Below are 15832 nucleotides of genomic sequence, written 5' to 3'. Positions count from 1 at the left end.
GCAGGATGTGTGGCCAGGCCCCAGAGAGCATTAGTCATCTCATAAGTAAATGCTCAGAGCTGGCCGGAGATGAGTACAAAATACAGCATGACAAAGCTGGCAGTGCTGTGCACAGCCCGTGCTGCCAGGGAAGGGGGTACAGCCACAATCAGCATCACCACCCCAGGCCAGGTAAATTGAGAGAACTGAGAAGCTGAACGTGAAGTTTGCTGTCAGAGGGCAGATGTGGTGCCTCCAAAGGAAGTTCATCAATTACTTCTCCACTGGATGACGGCATTGGTAGAAAATAACAAGAAGTCACTGACAAACATGTGTGGCAGGAAGTGAATTAAAAATGGGGCACGAAAATGGCACAGATCTTAGTGTCCTGCTCTCCAGTGGGCTCGGGTGTTGTGTCGAGGAGCTCAGGCGCAGTGTCCAAACCAGACACGAGCTCTCGGCGGAGCAGGGCTCTCCCTGGCACCGCAGCATCCTCACGATGGGATGTCGGCTCAGGTCCCGACCTGGCAAAAGCCAGGGTGAAACGTCAAACCGGCGCTGGCTCCGCTGCTTTGGGGCAGCGCTGCCCCCCGGCTGTCGCCGCAGAGACTCCGCGGGTCCCCGCCGGGCCCGGGACGCGACCCCCGCCGCTGGTGGGGGGCAGGCGGGGGGCGCGGGAGCCGCTCCCCCGCGGGGCCGGGCTGCGGCGGGGGCCGCTTTCCAGAGAATACGGTAAACATGTCCGCATCACGTGCGGCCGCTCCCGCCGGCCGCGGCGCGGGACCGGCCGGGAGGGCGGGACGGGACGGGACCCGCGCTCCGCCGGCCGAGCGGGGCCGCTTTAAGAGGCCGCCGGGCGCCGCCGCCTCGCCCTGCCCGCCCCGGCGGAGAGCGATGCCCGCGGCGCCGTAGGGCGGGTGGCTCCGGCACCATGGGGCTGTGCTACAGCCTGCGCTCCCGCCTGGCCGCCGCGCACCCCTCCGCGCCCTACGGCAGCCGCGGCGAGCCGGACACCCCCGCGGCGGCAGAGCACGGGGACCCGCAGGTGCGGCACCGGCTGCGGCAGGACCTGGTGGCCAAGGAGCGGGCGGACAAGAAGCGGAGCAAGAGCATCGACAAGACGCTGAAGGCGGAGAAGCGCGAGTACAAGCAGACGCACCGGCTGCTGCTGCTGGGTGAGCGGGGCGGCGCGGTTCGGCTCGGCCCGGCCCGGCAGGTGCGGGGCCCGAGGCCGCCGCCGGTGCCCGAGCGGGCGGAGGGGGCGGCGGCCGCGGGGGCACCGGGGCGGGGCGGGCGCGCACGTGGCGGCGGCGCCGGGCGGGGGCTCCGGAGGCTCGGCGGGGCTGCGGCAGCGCGGGGGCAGCGGGGCCGGGATTTGCCGTGCCCGGCCCGGGGTACCGGGGCTGGGGGGGTTCCGTGCCCGGCCGCGCCCGCTGCCGTGTGCGGTAGGAGCCGATGGCCGGCCCGAGGGAAGGAGCACCCGCAGCCCAGGTGATGCTCGGCCAGAACGGGGCCGCGGCCGCGTGTCCCCACGCTGTCCCAACGCTGGCGGCTCACACCGAACCATGCAGCGGGACCGCGGCAGCAGCAGCAGCAGCGCGGGCGGCTCTCCCGTAAGGAGGAAGCCCGAGTTTCCGTGTGCGGGAGCGATTTGCCGTGGTCCGCTCCGCCTCCCCGAATGCACAGCGGGCAGATGCAGCCTCTCGGGCTGTGCGGTCCATCCAGTCCCGTTCACCAGCCCTTGTTCCCTGCATCGCAGCTCGTCCCTGCCCTGGAATGCGCAGGGCTCACGGGCAGGGATGCTCCTGCACGGTGACAGCACCGGCATTGCCTTCCCGAGGGTGCCCTATGGAAACGCGCTTTAATTATGCAATTGTGTGATGTCTGAGCTTGTGTAGTACACGACCCCAACCCAAACAGGCTTAGAAAGTCATGTATTGGCCTTCAGGTAAGTCGAAGGAGGCTGGAAATGTGTCCATTCCTCCACCCCTCAGTGCAATGCAGGTGGAATACAGGTTACCCTGAGCATCTTGGAATAGTAGAGAATATTTTCAAATGTTCACAAATAACTTAAGCGCCTCTTGCCCTTGGAGCGTGTGTGGTTCTGCAGGGCATAAACAGCAAAACTTGGCCTTCATCTTATTGGTGTGTGTTTGCAGCCTGTAACAGAGAAGCAGAATTTTAAGGAGCTTTAGAAAACAATATTGGACCTAGTTTTCTGCATCTTGGTGGTAAAAATTTCTATTCCAGAAGCAGAGCTTCTTTTGATGTGGTTGCAGCTATACTGATGCAAGTCTGTTCATAAAGGTGTCCCTCCTTCTCATGGGAAGGGGGTTGAGCAACACTTGTGGGAAGAGTAAAGCATCATGTGCTGTGACTGTTGGTAAGGAATCACACCTCTACCCAACGTGCATTCCTTTCAAGCACCCCATACCTGTAGGTGTGTTACCATTTGGTGTTTTAATGTATTTCTAGTTTGTTCTGTAGTGAACAAGTGTGTGAAGGAGGAGCCGTGAGAACTTTTCTTTCTTTGTAGATTTAATAAGTCAGAAAAAAATCCAACAGCAGGGCTAGTTTTGATGTTAATCTGCAAGCCTTTAAGTCATAAAGGCTATCTGATACAGGCTTCTGTAGGCAGTATTTCAGTTGCCTGGTTTTTAATAAAGAGCTGGGTTTTGCTGCAATGACATTGAACACTGAGTGGGTTAAACAACACATCTGAGTGGTTTGGAGTTGTCTATGGTGAAGCCAACAGAGCCTTCTTTGTCAAAATGCTGATTTATAAATCTGATGGATATGAGTCAGTGTTATGCTGGCAGTCGTTTATTATATTTCAGCCTGGACTTGAATAGCAGGAAGTCACTTTTTGGCCCTCTTGTAAATCTTGGGATGCCTAAGAGACCCATTTCCCTGCTCCTTGCATGGGGACTGTCAGTTTTCCAGTTAGCTTCCTTCCCTTGCTGCTTCTCCCCTGCATCCCACTCTCACTGTTGCTTTGAGGATTTTCTGTTTCTAACCTGGAACATGAAGTTTGGGGTACATTTGGTGATCCTCCATGTACATCAGCAGGTATTGCTGCCACAGCTGAGTGTGCTGTGCTGGGATTGCACGCACAAATTGAGCAGGAGGGTGATGATGAATGACGGGGGCAGGAGCATCCAGCTGGGATTTAAAGCTGCAGCTGAGTCTGCCTCTAAGGAATGGGGTTAGGGTGGGGAAAAAGTGCAGAGCCAGGAGCTTAAGCTGCCTCCTTAGAGCCAGGAGTGTCTCCTCGCTTGGGCTGAAGCTCAATGGCAAAAGCTCCTGTAGATACTTGGAGTTCTCACTTGTGTTCCCAGTTTTTACGCTGACGTGCTCCTGTAGGAGTGCATTGCTGCCATGGACAGCAAGGGACACTGGGGTGCCAGCTCTCTCTGTAACAGATTTGAGATGAAAACTGCTCTGATGCTTCAGGTCTATGCTGTCCCCAGGGCTGAATTACTTGTATCATGTGGCTGCAGTGGCTGTGCACTTCCAAGGGCTGTGCTGGGAATGTCGAGTCTTCCTTCCTATGGCCGGGCTGTGCAGGACAGGGAGTGCACAAGTCACTGTGCCTGTGCTCTGTGGTTTGGTGTTGTAGTGTGTGTGTAACTTACACAGCTGTTACTCAGAGTACCACTCACATTGTGCTCTTCAGCACACCTGATGCTTATGTTCCCACATTGTAGTTCCTTTTTTTGGGAGGACAAGTTCATCATTTTATCCAGGTGCTCAGGGGTGTGTGGTGTAGTTACTCAGTGGACAGCTTTATGCCATTAATTGATTTAGGTTTCTTTAATAATTTTCAGTCCTTTTCCATCACCACTGCTGTATAAAATCCCAAGCCCTGGAACTTCTTTTAATTTCAGTAGAGCAAAGATCTTGCATCTGCTCTGTTTTGGAGGCAATAATCAGACTGTACTTGCAGCAGAGCAGTGGGAGGTTTTTTGCTTTGTTTTTGTGAAATGCTCCACCAGGTGTAATCTTATTGGATTTTGTTTAGTGAACTGTACAAGTCACAACTTCAAGATTATAATCACTGTTTTGTTGGCAGCATAGTGTGCGTTCAGGGATACTACTGGGAATAGGAGGTGATTTTTCATTGCATGGGGTTGTTTTTTTGTTGGAGAACAATCCTGGCTCTAAAAGTCAAAGTCTGTGGTTATGGGGGAAAAGATTTTAAACTTTGTCATAAAACAATTCTATTACCCATGTGCTTTCTTACTTGTGACAGTAATGTGGGTTTTCCTCTCTATATTTTTTTTTCTTTTAAAGACTTGAAAGTATGAACCTGGTTTGCTCTAAGAGAGTGAACTTGGGTTGGTCCCCTCTCAGTGCTTTACCAATCTCTGTGTACTTGGCTTTTTCACTCTCTCAGGCTGAACTCTTGCCTATGTAAAAATACTTGTAGCTTATTCCCATCTTGAAAAGGAACTGGAGAAGAAGATACCAATACATGAATAGAGATATATGCACTTGTCATCCTAAATATTTATTTTAAACTGGAGCTTATAAAATAACAACCATTCTGTATCTTTCCTACATCAGTGCTTAAGTAAAAATGGTTTCAACAGAAATATTTATGCTGATGCAAATATGAATATAGGGTATGGAAATGGGAAGTTTTTATGGGGAAATATAGAGAAGAAAAACACCCTTTAAAAAGTAGGGAAATATCAGTGTGAAGACTGGCCACAGTCACCCTCTCTGTGTGTGCTGCATGGTGAGCCCCAGCCTGCCATATAATTAAGGACTGTTTTGTATGGTTTACATTGTATTTTCTTCCCCAAGGCTGGTACTCCATTCAGGGCACAAGATGGATGTTGTGTAGTGAATGAGCAGCTATTCAATATTCTTATCCTCCTCATACAATGTGTCACCCTGTGCCCTATCTCCATCCATACCCTGTGCTGAATAAAGAACTGTTGAACTCCTCATGCTCTAGCACTGATCACTGCAGGGACTGAATGCTCCACAAATGTCAGTGCATGGCACTGCTGTGAAATGAGGTGGTACCCTCCTCCTTTTGTGGATGCTGGAGGGGGAAATGCCACCAAAGTCTAAAGCTGAAATTGTCCAAAGGCACCACTGATTTCATATCAGCCCTGTCACTAATTTTAATCCACAGAACCCAACTTTTTTTTTGTGGTGGTTTTTTTTTTTTGTTGTTTTTTTTTTTTTTTTTGTTTTTTTAGTAAATACTTTCTGTATTTAGATCATGGACCTCATTGTTGTGAACACTCAGCACTTTTGCAAAGGGAGTTTCAGGTGCCCTGAGTGCACCCAGGAGTGAGAAGCACAGCTGGTTATCCCTGGTGGAAGCTCTGTAGCAGACTGAAGCTGGCCTGGTTCTCCAGGGCTGCAGATAATGGCAAATCCCACAAAATATCCCTTCTCTTGTGGTGATTCCCTCTCTTGCTAGCTTACAGGGAGGTGGTTTTTTTGGCACTGCTTCTCTTGGGATGGTGTGGGAGAGGAAGACACCCAATCATAAAGACAGGCATGTGCTCGAGCACTCGACAAAATTCCATCTTGTTGACAAGATTTTAATTCACTTGCAACCAGTTTGTTTCTTGTGCCCCACGTATTATGAGCTGCAAGAGAGGGCACACACCCAGCTGAAAAGCAGGTTATCCTTATCAGAAGATCATGTAAAAGATGTACAGGACAAAATAGACTAAAAATTGTAGAGGGAATCTTTATCCTGGTGCTTCCTAATTCTCAAGAACAAGATTTTTCATGCTAAACATCTTATACCAAACTTCCCCTTTAAGAAAAGCAGGAATAGGACATAAAAAATCCTAGGGAATGCCTGTGATCTGTGGATCTTGTAGCACACTGTGATACCAGCTGCAGAGGCAGCAGTGTGCACTTCCCCAAATGGACTGTCTTTAGTGGTGAAGGAATTACAATATTTTCCAATAGGGCTCCCAATAATTACCAGATCCTACAAGAACACTTGGACATGGGAATATCTCAGTGGTTTCCATCTGCCCAGTACTTCCCAGTGCAGACATGACAATCCTGCTGTGGACAGCAAGGAGGTGGAATGCTAATTATGGATCTTCCTTTGCAGTGAGGAGCCTCTGCACAAGGAGTTCTTCAGTTCCCACTGCTGTATCCAAAATGTGATGCCTTTTCAGTCAGTAAATGGAGATCTTCTGGTTTGGAATATGTTCACCACAAACAAAAATAACTGGGAAGCTTTGCAAACTTTAAGAAAGCTTTACCCAGTGTGCAAGCAATGCTGGCTGCAGCTGTGATGTGATTTGTGATTGTTTGCTGAATCTCAGAACAACTTCATGTCCTCAGCAGTGGCACCTCTATGCTTTAGATCACTTGGTAAAGTAATTTCTCTCCTGCTCTGATTTTAAATTTCATAGGAAGGGGAGAGGCAAACTACTTCTCATGTCCTGTTTTGTTCTGTTTTGTTTTGGTTGGTTTTGTTTTGATTTGTTTTTTTTTTCCTTGACAGTTCCTGATAGTGACTTTCCTCCACATAAACAGAAAGATCATTAGCCTCAGGCAGACACATGGTGTGGAGAGCTCCAGCCAGCATATTTGAAGTCTGGCAAAGTTTGAACTGCTTCAAACAGGGTCTGGCAGTGGAAGGTGTCTGAAAAGCTGGAGCTGCACTGCTCTGAGTGTGTGAGGATGGAGGGCTGCTAATGGATGGCAATGCTGTGAGAGGCAAGGTGAATGTTCTCCACAGGGATCTGGACTGCAAACTAATGACTTTCACAGTTGTAGTTAATGCTGAAGGGATGCTCTGTGCATGTGTAAGCATGAATTTTTGTGGGAAGGGGATGAGGAGTCTGAAGGATCCCCAGGACCAGCCGTGCCTGTGCAGTCACACAGCAGCATTAATGTACATAGTTTCTCCCTTTCCCCAGCAGAGATGCCATCTCTGTGTAGTGGTAATCTGGTTTTTCACTCATTAAATGCCTGATGGCATAAAGATCATCATCCATCACTCTAGAGAGGCTGCATTCATCTGTAGCCATGGATCCAATTTCAGAGTTATCTGAGAATTTTTATTTTTAAAGCTCAAACTCCACCCCAAGAGTGCTCTCTTTTTGATTTGACTTTTTTGAGCTTGTGATCCTGTTGCTTGGTCAGCACCATCTGCTTCCAGAGCAGGCAAAATGTCTTGCTTGCTTCTGTGCAACTGTTGGCAGTATTCTCCACTGGGACATCTTCAATTGAACTGTCTCCTGTGCAAGGGCTTCCCTGGAGGAAAAGCCTCGAGGAGTGCAGTTAATTACATGCAGTTCTTCCCTGGCTCCCTTAAATTTGGGAGTGTCCTTATTCACAAATATGCATGATTTCATTGAATTTCCTTCTAATTGCCACAATTTAAAAATGTCAGGAAAAAAGCTTGGCAATTCCCTGGTGTGAGGACAGCTCAGATGCTTTTCATGTGAAAGCTCAGTTACCAGGCATATAAATCCATGATGGTTTCAATATTCAGACCTGAAGAATGTGTCTTGAGAAGAGAAGTTGAACTCAATGACTTATTCTTATTGTTCCCCTGCTCAGTGAAGCATTTGAGAACCAAGCCATGCAAGCTTTATAAATAGCTCAGCCAAAGTTTTCTTTACTTCCTCTAATGTGTTCCCTCTGCAAAGAAAACCCACAGTGTCCGTGTCTGGGCAGCATTTTAAAAGATCTCTGTGTCACTAAAGGGCAGAAAAGTTGGTGGATATTCTCTACATTGAGGGATGTAGAGAGGTGGCAGCAGGTGTCACACAGATGTCAGAAAGTTGATATTTTTATTTTGCCAAGTGAAGGAAGGGGATGCTGAGGAGGATGGGTTGGTTCCTAGCATGGAGCAAGATGCAGTTTTACAATCTCCAGTCTTGCTCTGTTTAGCCACTTCTGCCTCAGTGTTTTGGAAGAGGGAACAAGCACTGTCACAGCTGTGCTTCCTCTGCATTATGTTACAGGAGGCTTAAACTCAAATAAGTTGCTTTTAGAATGTAATGCTTGCATTTGAGAGCATTCCTTTGACTTTGGAGTCAGTCACATTCTGACTGCTGAGGCTGCCTTGCAGAGCAGCTTGTGAGGTGTGTGCTGCTCCCTTGGCAGCCAGAAACCCGAGCCTCAGCTGTAAATTGTTCCTGTCACATTGCAGAGATCTTACATTTCACTGATACCCTGGAACAGTTTGGATCATGGGCCTGCTGCTGGTGGATGTTGTTGTGTGCCAGCCCCTGCAGGGACCGAAGGCTGGAGGAAGGGGCTCTCCGGGCTTTAGTCCTTTCTGACTCTCCAGTTTTGGTTACAGCAGTTTGAGTGGGGCACCAGCAGCTGGGCAGTGCTGTCAGGCTCTTTGCTGCAGCTGATGAGCTGTGCTGGCTTCTTGTGGAGGTGCCAAACGCATCTGGGGCCATGTGCCCTGGAGAGCAGAGAGCCTGGAGTGGAAACCAGCAGATGTCTGGGTGCTCTGGTCGGGCACATCTCTCTGATGAAGAGATGCTGCTGCAGAAATGAGGGAAAAAAGGCACTTTTTAGAGTTTGACCTCCTCTTTGTCTGTGTCATCCTCATTGCACGTACACCACCTCTTCCTCTTTCCTACCCCACCCCCTACCGAACACAATTTTTAGTTTGTGGGCTGTATTTGTTTGGGTTTGCATTTTTCCTGGTTGTTTTTCATGCTGAACTCTCAGGATCACTGGTTAGCTGGGAGGTTTTCTGGAGCATGGGGGGGATTTGTGTGACTGGGACTTAACATAGGGAGGAAATGTAGATACTGAGGAGAAGAGCATGGTTGTGAGCTGGAAATCTGCATTCACATGTTTTGGGTTTTTATAAATACCAGTTAAAACTGTCTGCTTGGAAGAAAAATACTCTGTGAAATTCTGTCTTGATGCTTTCCCTGCCTTACCTCCACACAGGAAATTCACAATTTGATACAACTGATTTTTCTATGCTGACGAAAAGCATGGAACAAATTCCTTTTAGACTGTACAAGCTGAAAGATATTTTCTCCCCTGATCCCTTAACACTACCTGGGCTCTCATTTCTCCCAGCTTCTGTGAAGTTCAGCCTCATCTGTAGCATTTTGTGGTTTTAGGTGGTGAGTGATGCAGGACTTCACGTGCTCATATTTCAGAAGAATATGTATTTGTTTTTAACTTCAGACATTTACAAGGAAAATGCTTCTTCTTGTCTGTTTTCCCCAAACAAAAATAAACATGAAATTTGAGTGGCTAGTTCTCAAACATGTATATATCCTTGTGATTGCAGTGGGATTATTCATGTGAGCACTGTCCCCTCAGAGTCACTGTGTGCTCCCATCCCACCTGGACTCTCCATCCCCTGGGCAAGGCACAGGGACACACCTTGAAACTGGGTGTAACCACTTGAGTGCAGAACCAGCCAATGTAGCCTGAATATCACTGTCAAGCCCAAATGGGAGTTTTATGGTACAAAGGAATTTAAGAAAATGTTATTTGAAACTTTGTTTGCTGTTGAATTAATTTGCATTAGGGGGTTTGAGAATCTGTTGCTTCTAGTAGAGGTCTAAGGAAAATCTAAATACTGCAAAGGTATTTAGCGTTCAGGATTATTTTGGGAGGGGGCTGAGGAAAGGCCTGATAAGTTATGTACTTGACCACATGTAGTTAAAAATATTATTTGGAATATAAACTTCCTTGTCTGAAGACCAGCTTTATGCACGAAGTCAAAAAGCACAAAAAGCAGTTCTCCTCCTGGCCTCCATAAGTATACCTTAATGCTGCTGAATCCTGGAAATTATGCAGGGCATGCTTTTTAAATGTTGATTTTGACTTCTTGCCTGGGACCAAGTGTAAAGTCTTTCCAAGGAAATACTTAGAAGACTTGCAATGAAACCCAAAAGCTGCTGCCAAACCTTAGTTTTTAGAAAGGGAGTAGGGGGCAATCCAGCCTGTTAAAAACTTCCAGTTGTTTGTAATTAAATCCACTTCTTCTGTGCACAATAAATATATACTTAGAAAAAGATCATTTTACATAATACTTATGTGGTTTAGTGCTGCTTTTCAGCTGCTAAAAGTCCGGCAGTAGGTTTGCTGGTTTTGTCTGGGAAGGTTGCTGAGAGCTGGGAAGCCAGGGCTGGTGCAGCTGTGCCACTGCAGGGGCAGGGATCCATGTATCCAGTGGTGACAGGCAGGGTGAGCCAGGGAATCCTTTTCTCATCATGAACCATCTTTCCCACTAGTTCAAGTTTGTTTTGGATTGGCAGGGATGGGAATGAAGGGGAGGTAAAAATATCCCGTCCGCGCGTCCCTCCGCGCCAGCAGCGGCACCACTCGTGGCTTTGGGGGAAACTCTGGGATTGCAGGAACTTCTCATCACTTTGGGGGCTGGCAGGAGGCAGGACCACCAAATCCTCACCCCCCTGAGCTTGGTGTGCCATGGTTCATTTGAAATTGTTTCAAATCCACTGCCATCATTCATCTGGAGGATGGGACTTGTAGGGTGAGGGGGACAGCCCAGGTGTGAGTTTATCCAAGAGATAAATTTTATATTCACTCTTGACAAGGGAGGGGATTTTTTTCCAGGATGGCACAGAGAAATTGTCAGTTTTTACTGGGCAGGTTGCAGGAGCTGTTGGGTGCTGTGATGGAATATACACAAGGCATAGAAAGAGCAGAGAGGAGCAGCTTAGAGGTATTATCTCATAAGTGACATAAGAAAAACTATGAAGCCTTGTAGAGCAGATTTGTTAGGATTTGAGATGAAAATCCCTATTGCTTGCTGAGATTATCCCCCAGCATATGGCAGGGAATGTAACAGAGAGATAGAATTAGCTGCTAATGATCTGGACACCTCTTGGAAACAGATGTTTGTAGTCCTGTATAACTGCTTGCTATTTTGTTGTCCACAGTCTGGATTACTCAACAACAGGCCTGGCATGGTATTAGAATGCTTACTATCTTCATTTCCCACTGATCTCACCCAGTACAGGTCAGCTCTTTCTTAGCAATACTGCTGGAGTAATCTAATGTGCAGTTGGGCTGGAGAATGAAGGAAATGGCTCACGGCAGTGCCAGCAGCTGGAGTTAGCCAAGGGCCAGGGAGTGCTGAGGAAGCTGCAGGCGTCTCCTTGGGCAACCCAGGATGGCACTGGGCACTACCCTGCTGCTCCTGCATGGGCAGGGTTCGTTTGGGGTTTCTTGAGAAGATGAGTTTCTGATAGCTCTCTATGGCAAATGATGCTGCACTTGAGGAGGGCATTGCTCAGACTCAGTGCTGCTGCATGGGCAAGCACCTGATGTAAAAAAAGCCCTGAGTTACACATTTTGGTAGTTTTGGTACCCTCTTACTCACCCTGACTTTGAGTTGTTGTCAGTAAATACCTGACTTAGCTTCACCATTGTTTAAGGCACCAAAGTTTCCAACTCAGGGATGTAATTCCCATTGTTTCTCTTTGGCATCTCTTAATTTATTTAAGTGTTACTTGAGCAATCTGCTCTATAATGCTCTTGCTGTGCTTAAATTTCTGTACATATAAAAATGCTTCTTAAGTTACTTTTCTTAATTTACATTCTTGGAAGGCATCTTCTTGGAGCTGGAAACCTTTATTAAGGTGGGGGAAAAAAATTAGGTGTCAGTTCAGCTCATCTCTTTTCCACCCCTTCCTTCATGTTAAACTTCCTTTTGGACTTTATCTTTTACCGTAAAAGCAAGACCTTAACCTCAACTTCTCTTTCTAAGTTAGATTCTTTTGACCTGGCGTCATCTTTGTTACAAGGCTTCACACACTGCAGTACAATAATATTTTTCTTGTGGTGCAATGAACAGCGCTGCAGACGCTGTTCCAGATGGGGTCATTTTTTCTCTAAATTAGCAACTGCCTTAATAGATATTTTCCGTGGCTTCCAAACTGTGTGGTGTTGCTTGAACGAAAATGTAATTCCACTGAGAGATTTCAAACCCAGCTTTTGCTGAGCTTCCAGAAATATTTTTTTTTAAAGTATTTGTACAGTCGTAACGAGTTTGCTAGCGTGTTGTGCTTGCGTGTTGCAGTTGTGCCTTTAGAATTAGATGGAAAATCTGAATATTATCTGGTGTATTATTCTCAAAAAACAGCATTTTCATGCAGGATACCTTATTAATGTAAGGGTTAAAATATGGCAAATGTATTTTGAAACAACTGGAATATTTCTTTGCATCAAGAGCAAAAAGCCCAGTTCTCTGCCTCCAGAGATACTTGTAAAGCTTCACCTCAGACTGGTTAATTTTCTGTCATTTTAAAATAATCATTTGATATTGCAATTTAAATGTGAACAACTTCCTTCTGATCAATTGAAACTTCTGTGGAGGGGTGTAGAGGATTCTTACACAAATCAATTGTGATGCGGACTCATGAAATCCTTGGTGGTGGCTGTTCTAGCAGTACATGAGTGAACTCTCAGGAGCATTTCCTTGAGCTCTTCTTTGTCACAGAAAACATGGAAAATGCAGGAAATAATGAAAAGTCCACCAGGACATAATACAAGCCTTAGGATCACAGATACTTTTCAGAATATCAGTTTCTGAATAGTTGAATTTATTCCAGAGAAATTCTAATATTTTTGTTGGTTATTCAGCTAATATCATTAGCACAGCCAATAGTAAATTATTAAATTTAAACTGTGCTGTTTCTAAGTCTTTTAAGATTACAGGATCTGTAATTGCTTTTGAGATGGAGAGTTTGTAATTCAGTCCCATATTCTTCTTGTAGCTCATTGCCCCTCCTGGTTCTCTTGAGCCACCAGCACACTCAATCATTCCTTGTGCTAGGCAGGATTTTTTTTTATGCCAAAACCACAAGGACTGTTCCAGTTTTCTTACAGTTCCATCAAGTGAAAGGCCCTGAGCCACCTTCAGGCCTTGCCCCGGCGCGTTGCAGCCTCTGTGCTTTTGAGGGTAAGCAGCCATTGCCCCATTCCATGAACAGCCTGGCACTGGAAAAGGTGCAAAAGGGACAGCAAAGGGCACTGGGCAAGGCCTGGGTGTGGAGCAAGAGCAGCCCTTTGTGTTTGTGCATTTGGGATGAGCACGGTTTGTGCTGCAGCACGGAACTGGCTCATCCCTTCACACCCGATGCCTGGGAGATGCTGCTGGAGCTTTTGTGTTTGAGGAGAGAAAGTGGGATTTTTGTACAGCCAAAGAGCTAAAGCTGTGCTGGAGGGTGGGAGAGATCCCTGCCAGCTCCCCATGGGAACAGGGCTGGGAGGGCATGAATTTGTTAGGTCATGAATTGTGGGGGCAGTTTGGTTCAGTGGAGCTCTCCTGTGAAGATGTCACAAGGAGAGTGCGTGCCTTGGCCATTAGGAATTTGTCCACACTGCATTATTAGAAGAGATTCCTATTTTATTTTTTTAATTTTATTATTTTTACTCCTTCACCTGCATCCTACTATGCATAGAGAAAGTCTTGCTTCTGTGACTTGGGAAGCAGCAATTTTCCAGTGCTTCCCAAAATTTCCTCCAGAAAGGGATTGTGTCACCCCTGACCCAGATGCTTATGGCAAACAGTGTGTCTCAGCACAGTGAGTTCTGGGAGGGACCCTCACACTCAGCAGCTGACACAGCAGTGAGGACAGTGTTGAGGGAAGAGAGCTTTTCCTTGGATTAAATCAGGGGACACTCAAACACTTTGGTTTGACGGCTTGTCCCTATTTCCAATCTGGACCTTCTTATTTCTCAAGTGGGAGTAGTGTCCCTGGACACTCTAAATCTGCCAAAATTTTTTCTCCTCCTGTCCTTTGATTAAGGACTTGTTTGTTGACACTTCAGTGGGTTGTGGTTCTGATGACAGCAGCCCTTGTGTCAACCAAGACAGAGCTGCTCACTGTTAATAGTTCCTGGCTTTGTCTCTGCTTCCTAGATGTGGTCAGATGGACGTTCTAATGGTCTCCCAAGCTGTAAGTAGGGATAATTCTCAGTAGAAAATTCAATTCAGTGGATTTTTGTGTTTCTCCAACTGTTTCCTGTGCATATATGTGGACCAGACAGAAGAACAGTGACAAAGCTATGCAGATCCCCAAGCTAATTTTAGTCTGCGTGAAAAAGCAGACCCTAATAGAAGGGTCCTATTTGCTCAATAAATGTTTAAAAAGTTAGTTCTGTACATATTTCAAGATAGCTTTTCAATGAAGGTAAGTGACTGAACCTACCATGATAGTGTTTCCAGTGAACAAAATGTGGTGTAAAGTTCAGATTTACGTTTCCTATTATAGCTTAGAGGGTTTCATCTTAAAGGAGTTTTAATAGGTACCAAATGGTCTCAATATCTGTCAAGGTCAATTATAGATGAGATTTTTTTTTTTCTATTTTTGCATGGAGCAGGAAACATGAAGCATCTTATTGGAATTGTTCCTAGAAGGTTTGAACTTTGCAGATGTGTGAGGTTTTCATATATCATGGTAAAATGCTAAATCTGAAGCTCAGCAATTTACTCTGCTGGCTGTTAACAGAAGATTCCAGCTAGCGCTGGGTCGGCAGGAAAAGAGATGAGATTGAAAGACTTCCAGCCCTGCCAAATGGAGATGTCCTGGTGGGTAACTGGTCCCAGTGGAAAGGTGTAGGAGCAGCAGTGTTGGGGCTTTGCTGCAATTGTTTTGGCACCTGTTTAGCCCTGGATCCTGGCTTTGTTAACTCTGGCTTTAGCTTCAGGTTCTATTACTGTCTCTTAGCACAAAGGAGAAATGCCCCACCAGATAGATGCAAGGGAAAAATCACACCAAAGTTTCCTTGGCAAAAATATCAAAGAATGTGGGAAGGAAGGATGCAGTGGGGAATGCAGCAGGTGGAAGGTGCAGGAGGGATGTGGGTTTATTTGTGAGGCCAAGAAGCCCTTGCAGGGAGGATGCCATTAAAGACCAAGGAAAATAGAGCAAAACAGGGTAATCAACATGCCCATGAAGAACTACAGCATGGTATGTATCCCTTCCAAGAGAAATGGGCACTTCATCCCCAACTTTCTTTTTGTTTAGTTCCATGAACACATATGCTTGCTCACACTTTCTCATTTAACCTAACACAAGGAAATTATAATTTTAAAAAATCCAAATGAAACTGTTTTTGTGTCGTCCTTCCACTTTATCATTTTGTGCAAATATTTGAAGGCACAACTAGGTGCTAACCTTGAATGTTTAATGTTAGGACTAATTTCTTCTCATTGTTTACCAAAATAGGGCCACTGTGTAACAGCAATAATGTAAGTCAGTGTCAACACCAGGCACTGACATTTGAACAGAAGACTTGAGTTCATAATAAAACCAAGTCAAGGTTTTTAGGGTGAGTTAAATTTACTGCAGCAGCGCCCTCAAGTGCTGTGACACTTCCTAGGCCTGATGGTGTCTGTCCCATGGGACACTGTCATGTGCTGGGGTTTGATTCTTCAGCACATTTAGCCCAGTAAGAGCATGTAAATTACTTTGGTGGGATTTTGAGTGCTCACACAAACCTGTGAGACTAAATTAATACCAGAGTGAAGGGAAGGATGCTGGTTTGGGAGTTTCCCCTTTAATTGCTCTGTGGTAAGAAAGGTGCTTTCAGGACCAGCTTGGTTGGAAGTGATGGTGGAAGGAGACCTGAGCAGAGGAGCTTTCTTCAGACAGGTCAGCCATGGGCCAGGTCCTGCAGGATGCTGATCTGGACTCTGGGATGCTCGGTGCCAGCAGAGCCCAGTGCACAGCTTTATCAGCTTCCATGGCCTTTTCTTAGTCTAGGCTGCAGAGACAGAGCAGCAGAATTTTGTCTGGTGTGACTCATTACCTTAACAGAGAATTTAGTATTTAGGCATAGCATCCACTCTCCTTTGCTGCTGAGGGAACTGTGTCTGGTAGACTATGGATTTAAC

General features: G+C 46.5%; 1 protein-coding gene across 1 annotated transcript in view; it reads left to right on the top strand.

Annotated features, from left to right (window-relative positions):
• The first annotated feature begins 910 nt into the window (after nt 1-910).
• GNAS (GNAS complex locus) overlaps nt 911-15832 on the top strand; it is a 129248-nt gene continuing 114326 nt past the window's right edge. Inside the window, exon 1 of the mRNA XM_066561822.1 lies at nt 911-1154. Within this exon, the coding sequence (XP_066417919.1) occupies nt 911-1154 (244 nt within the window). The remainder of the gene's footprint in view (nt 1155-15832) is intronic.

The sequence above is a fragment of the Molothrus aeneus genome, chromosome 17 (genome assembly GCF_037042795.1).
Source record: "Molothrus aeneus isolate 106 chromosome 17, BPBGC_Maene_1.0, whole genome shotgun sequence".
NCBI classification, from domain to species: Eukaryota; Metazoa; Chordata; class Aves; order Passeriformes; family Icteridae; genus Molothrus; species Molothrus aeneus.
The sequence above is the reverse complement of the archived record's forward strand: the minus strand, read 5'-3'. Positions and strand labels throughout refer to the sequence as shown.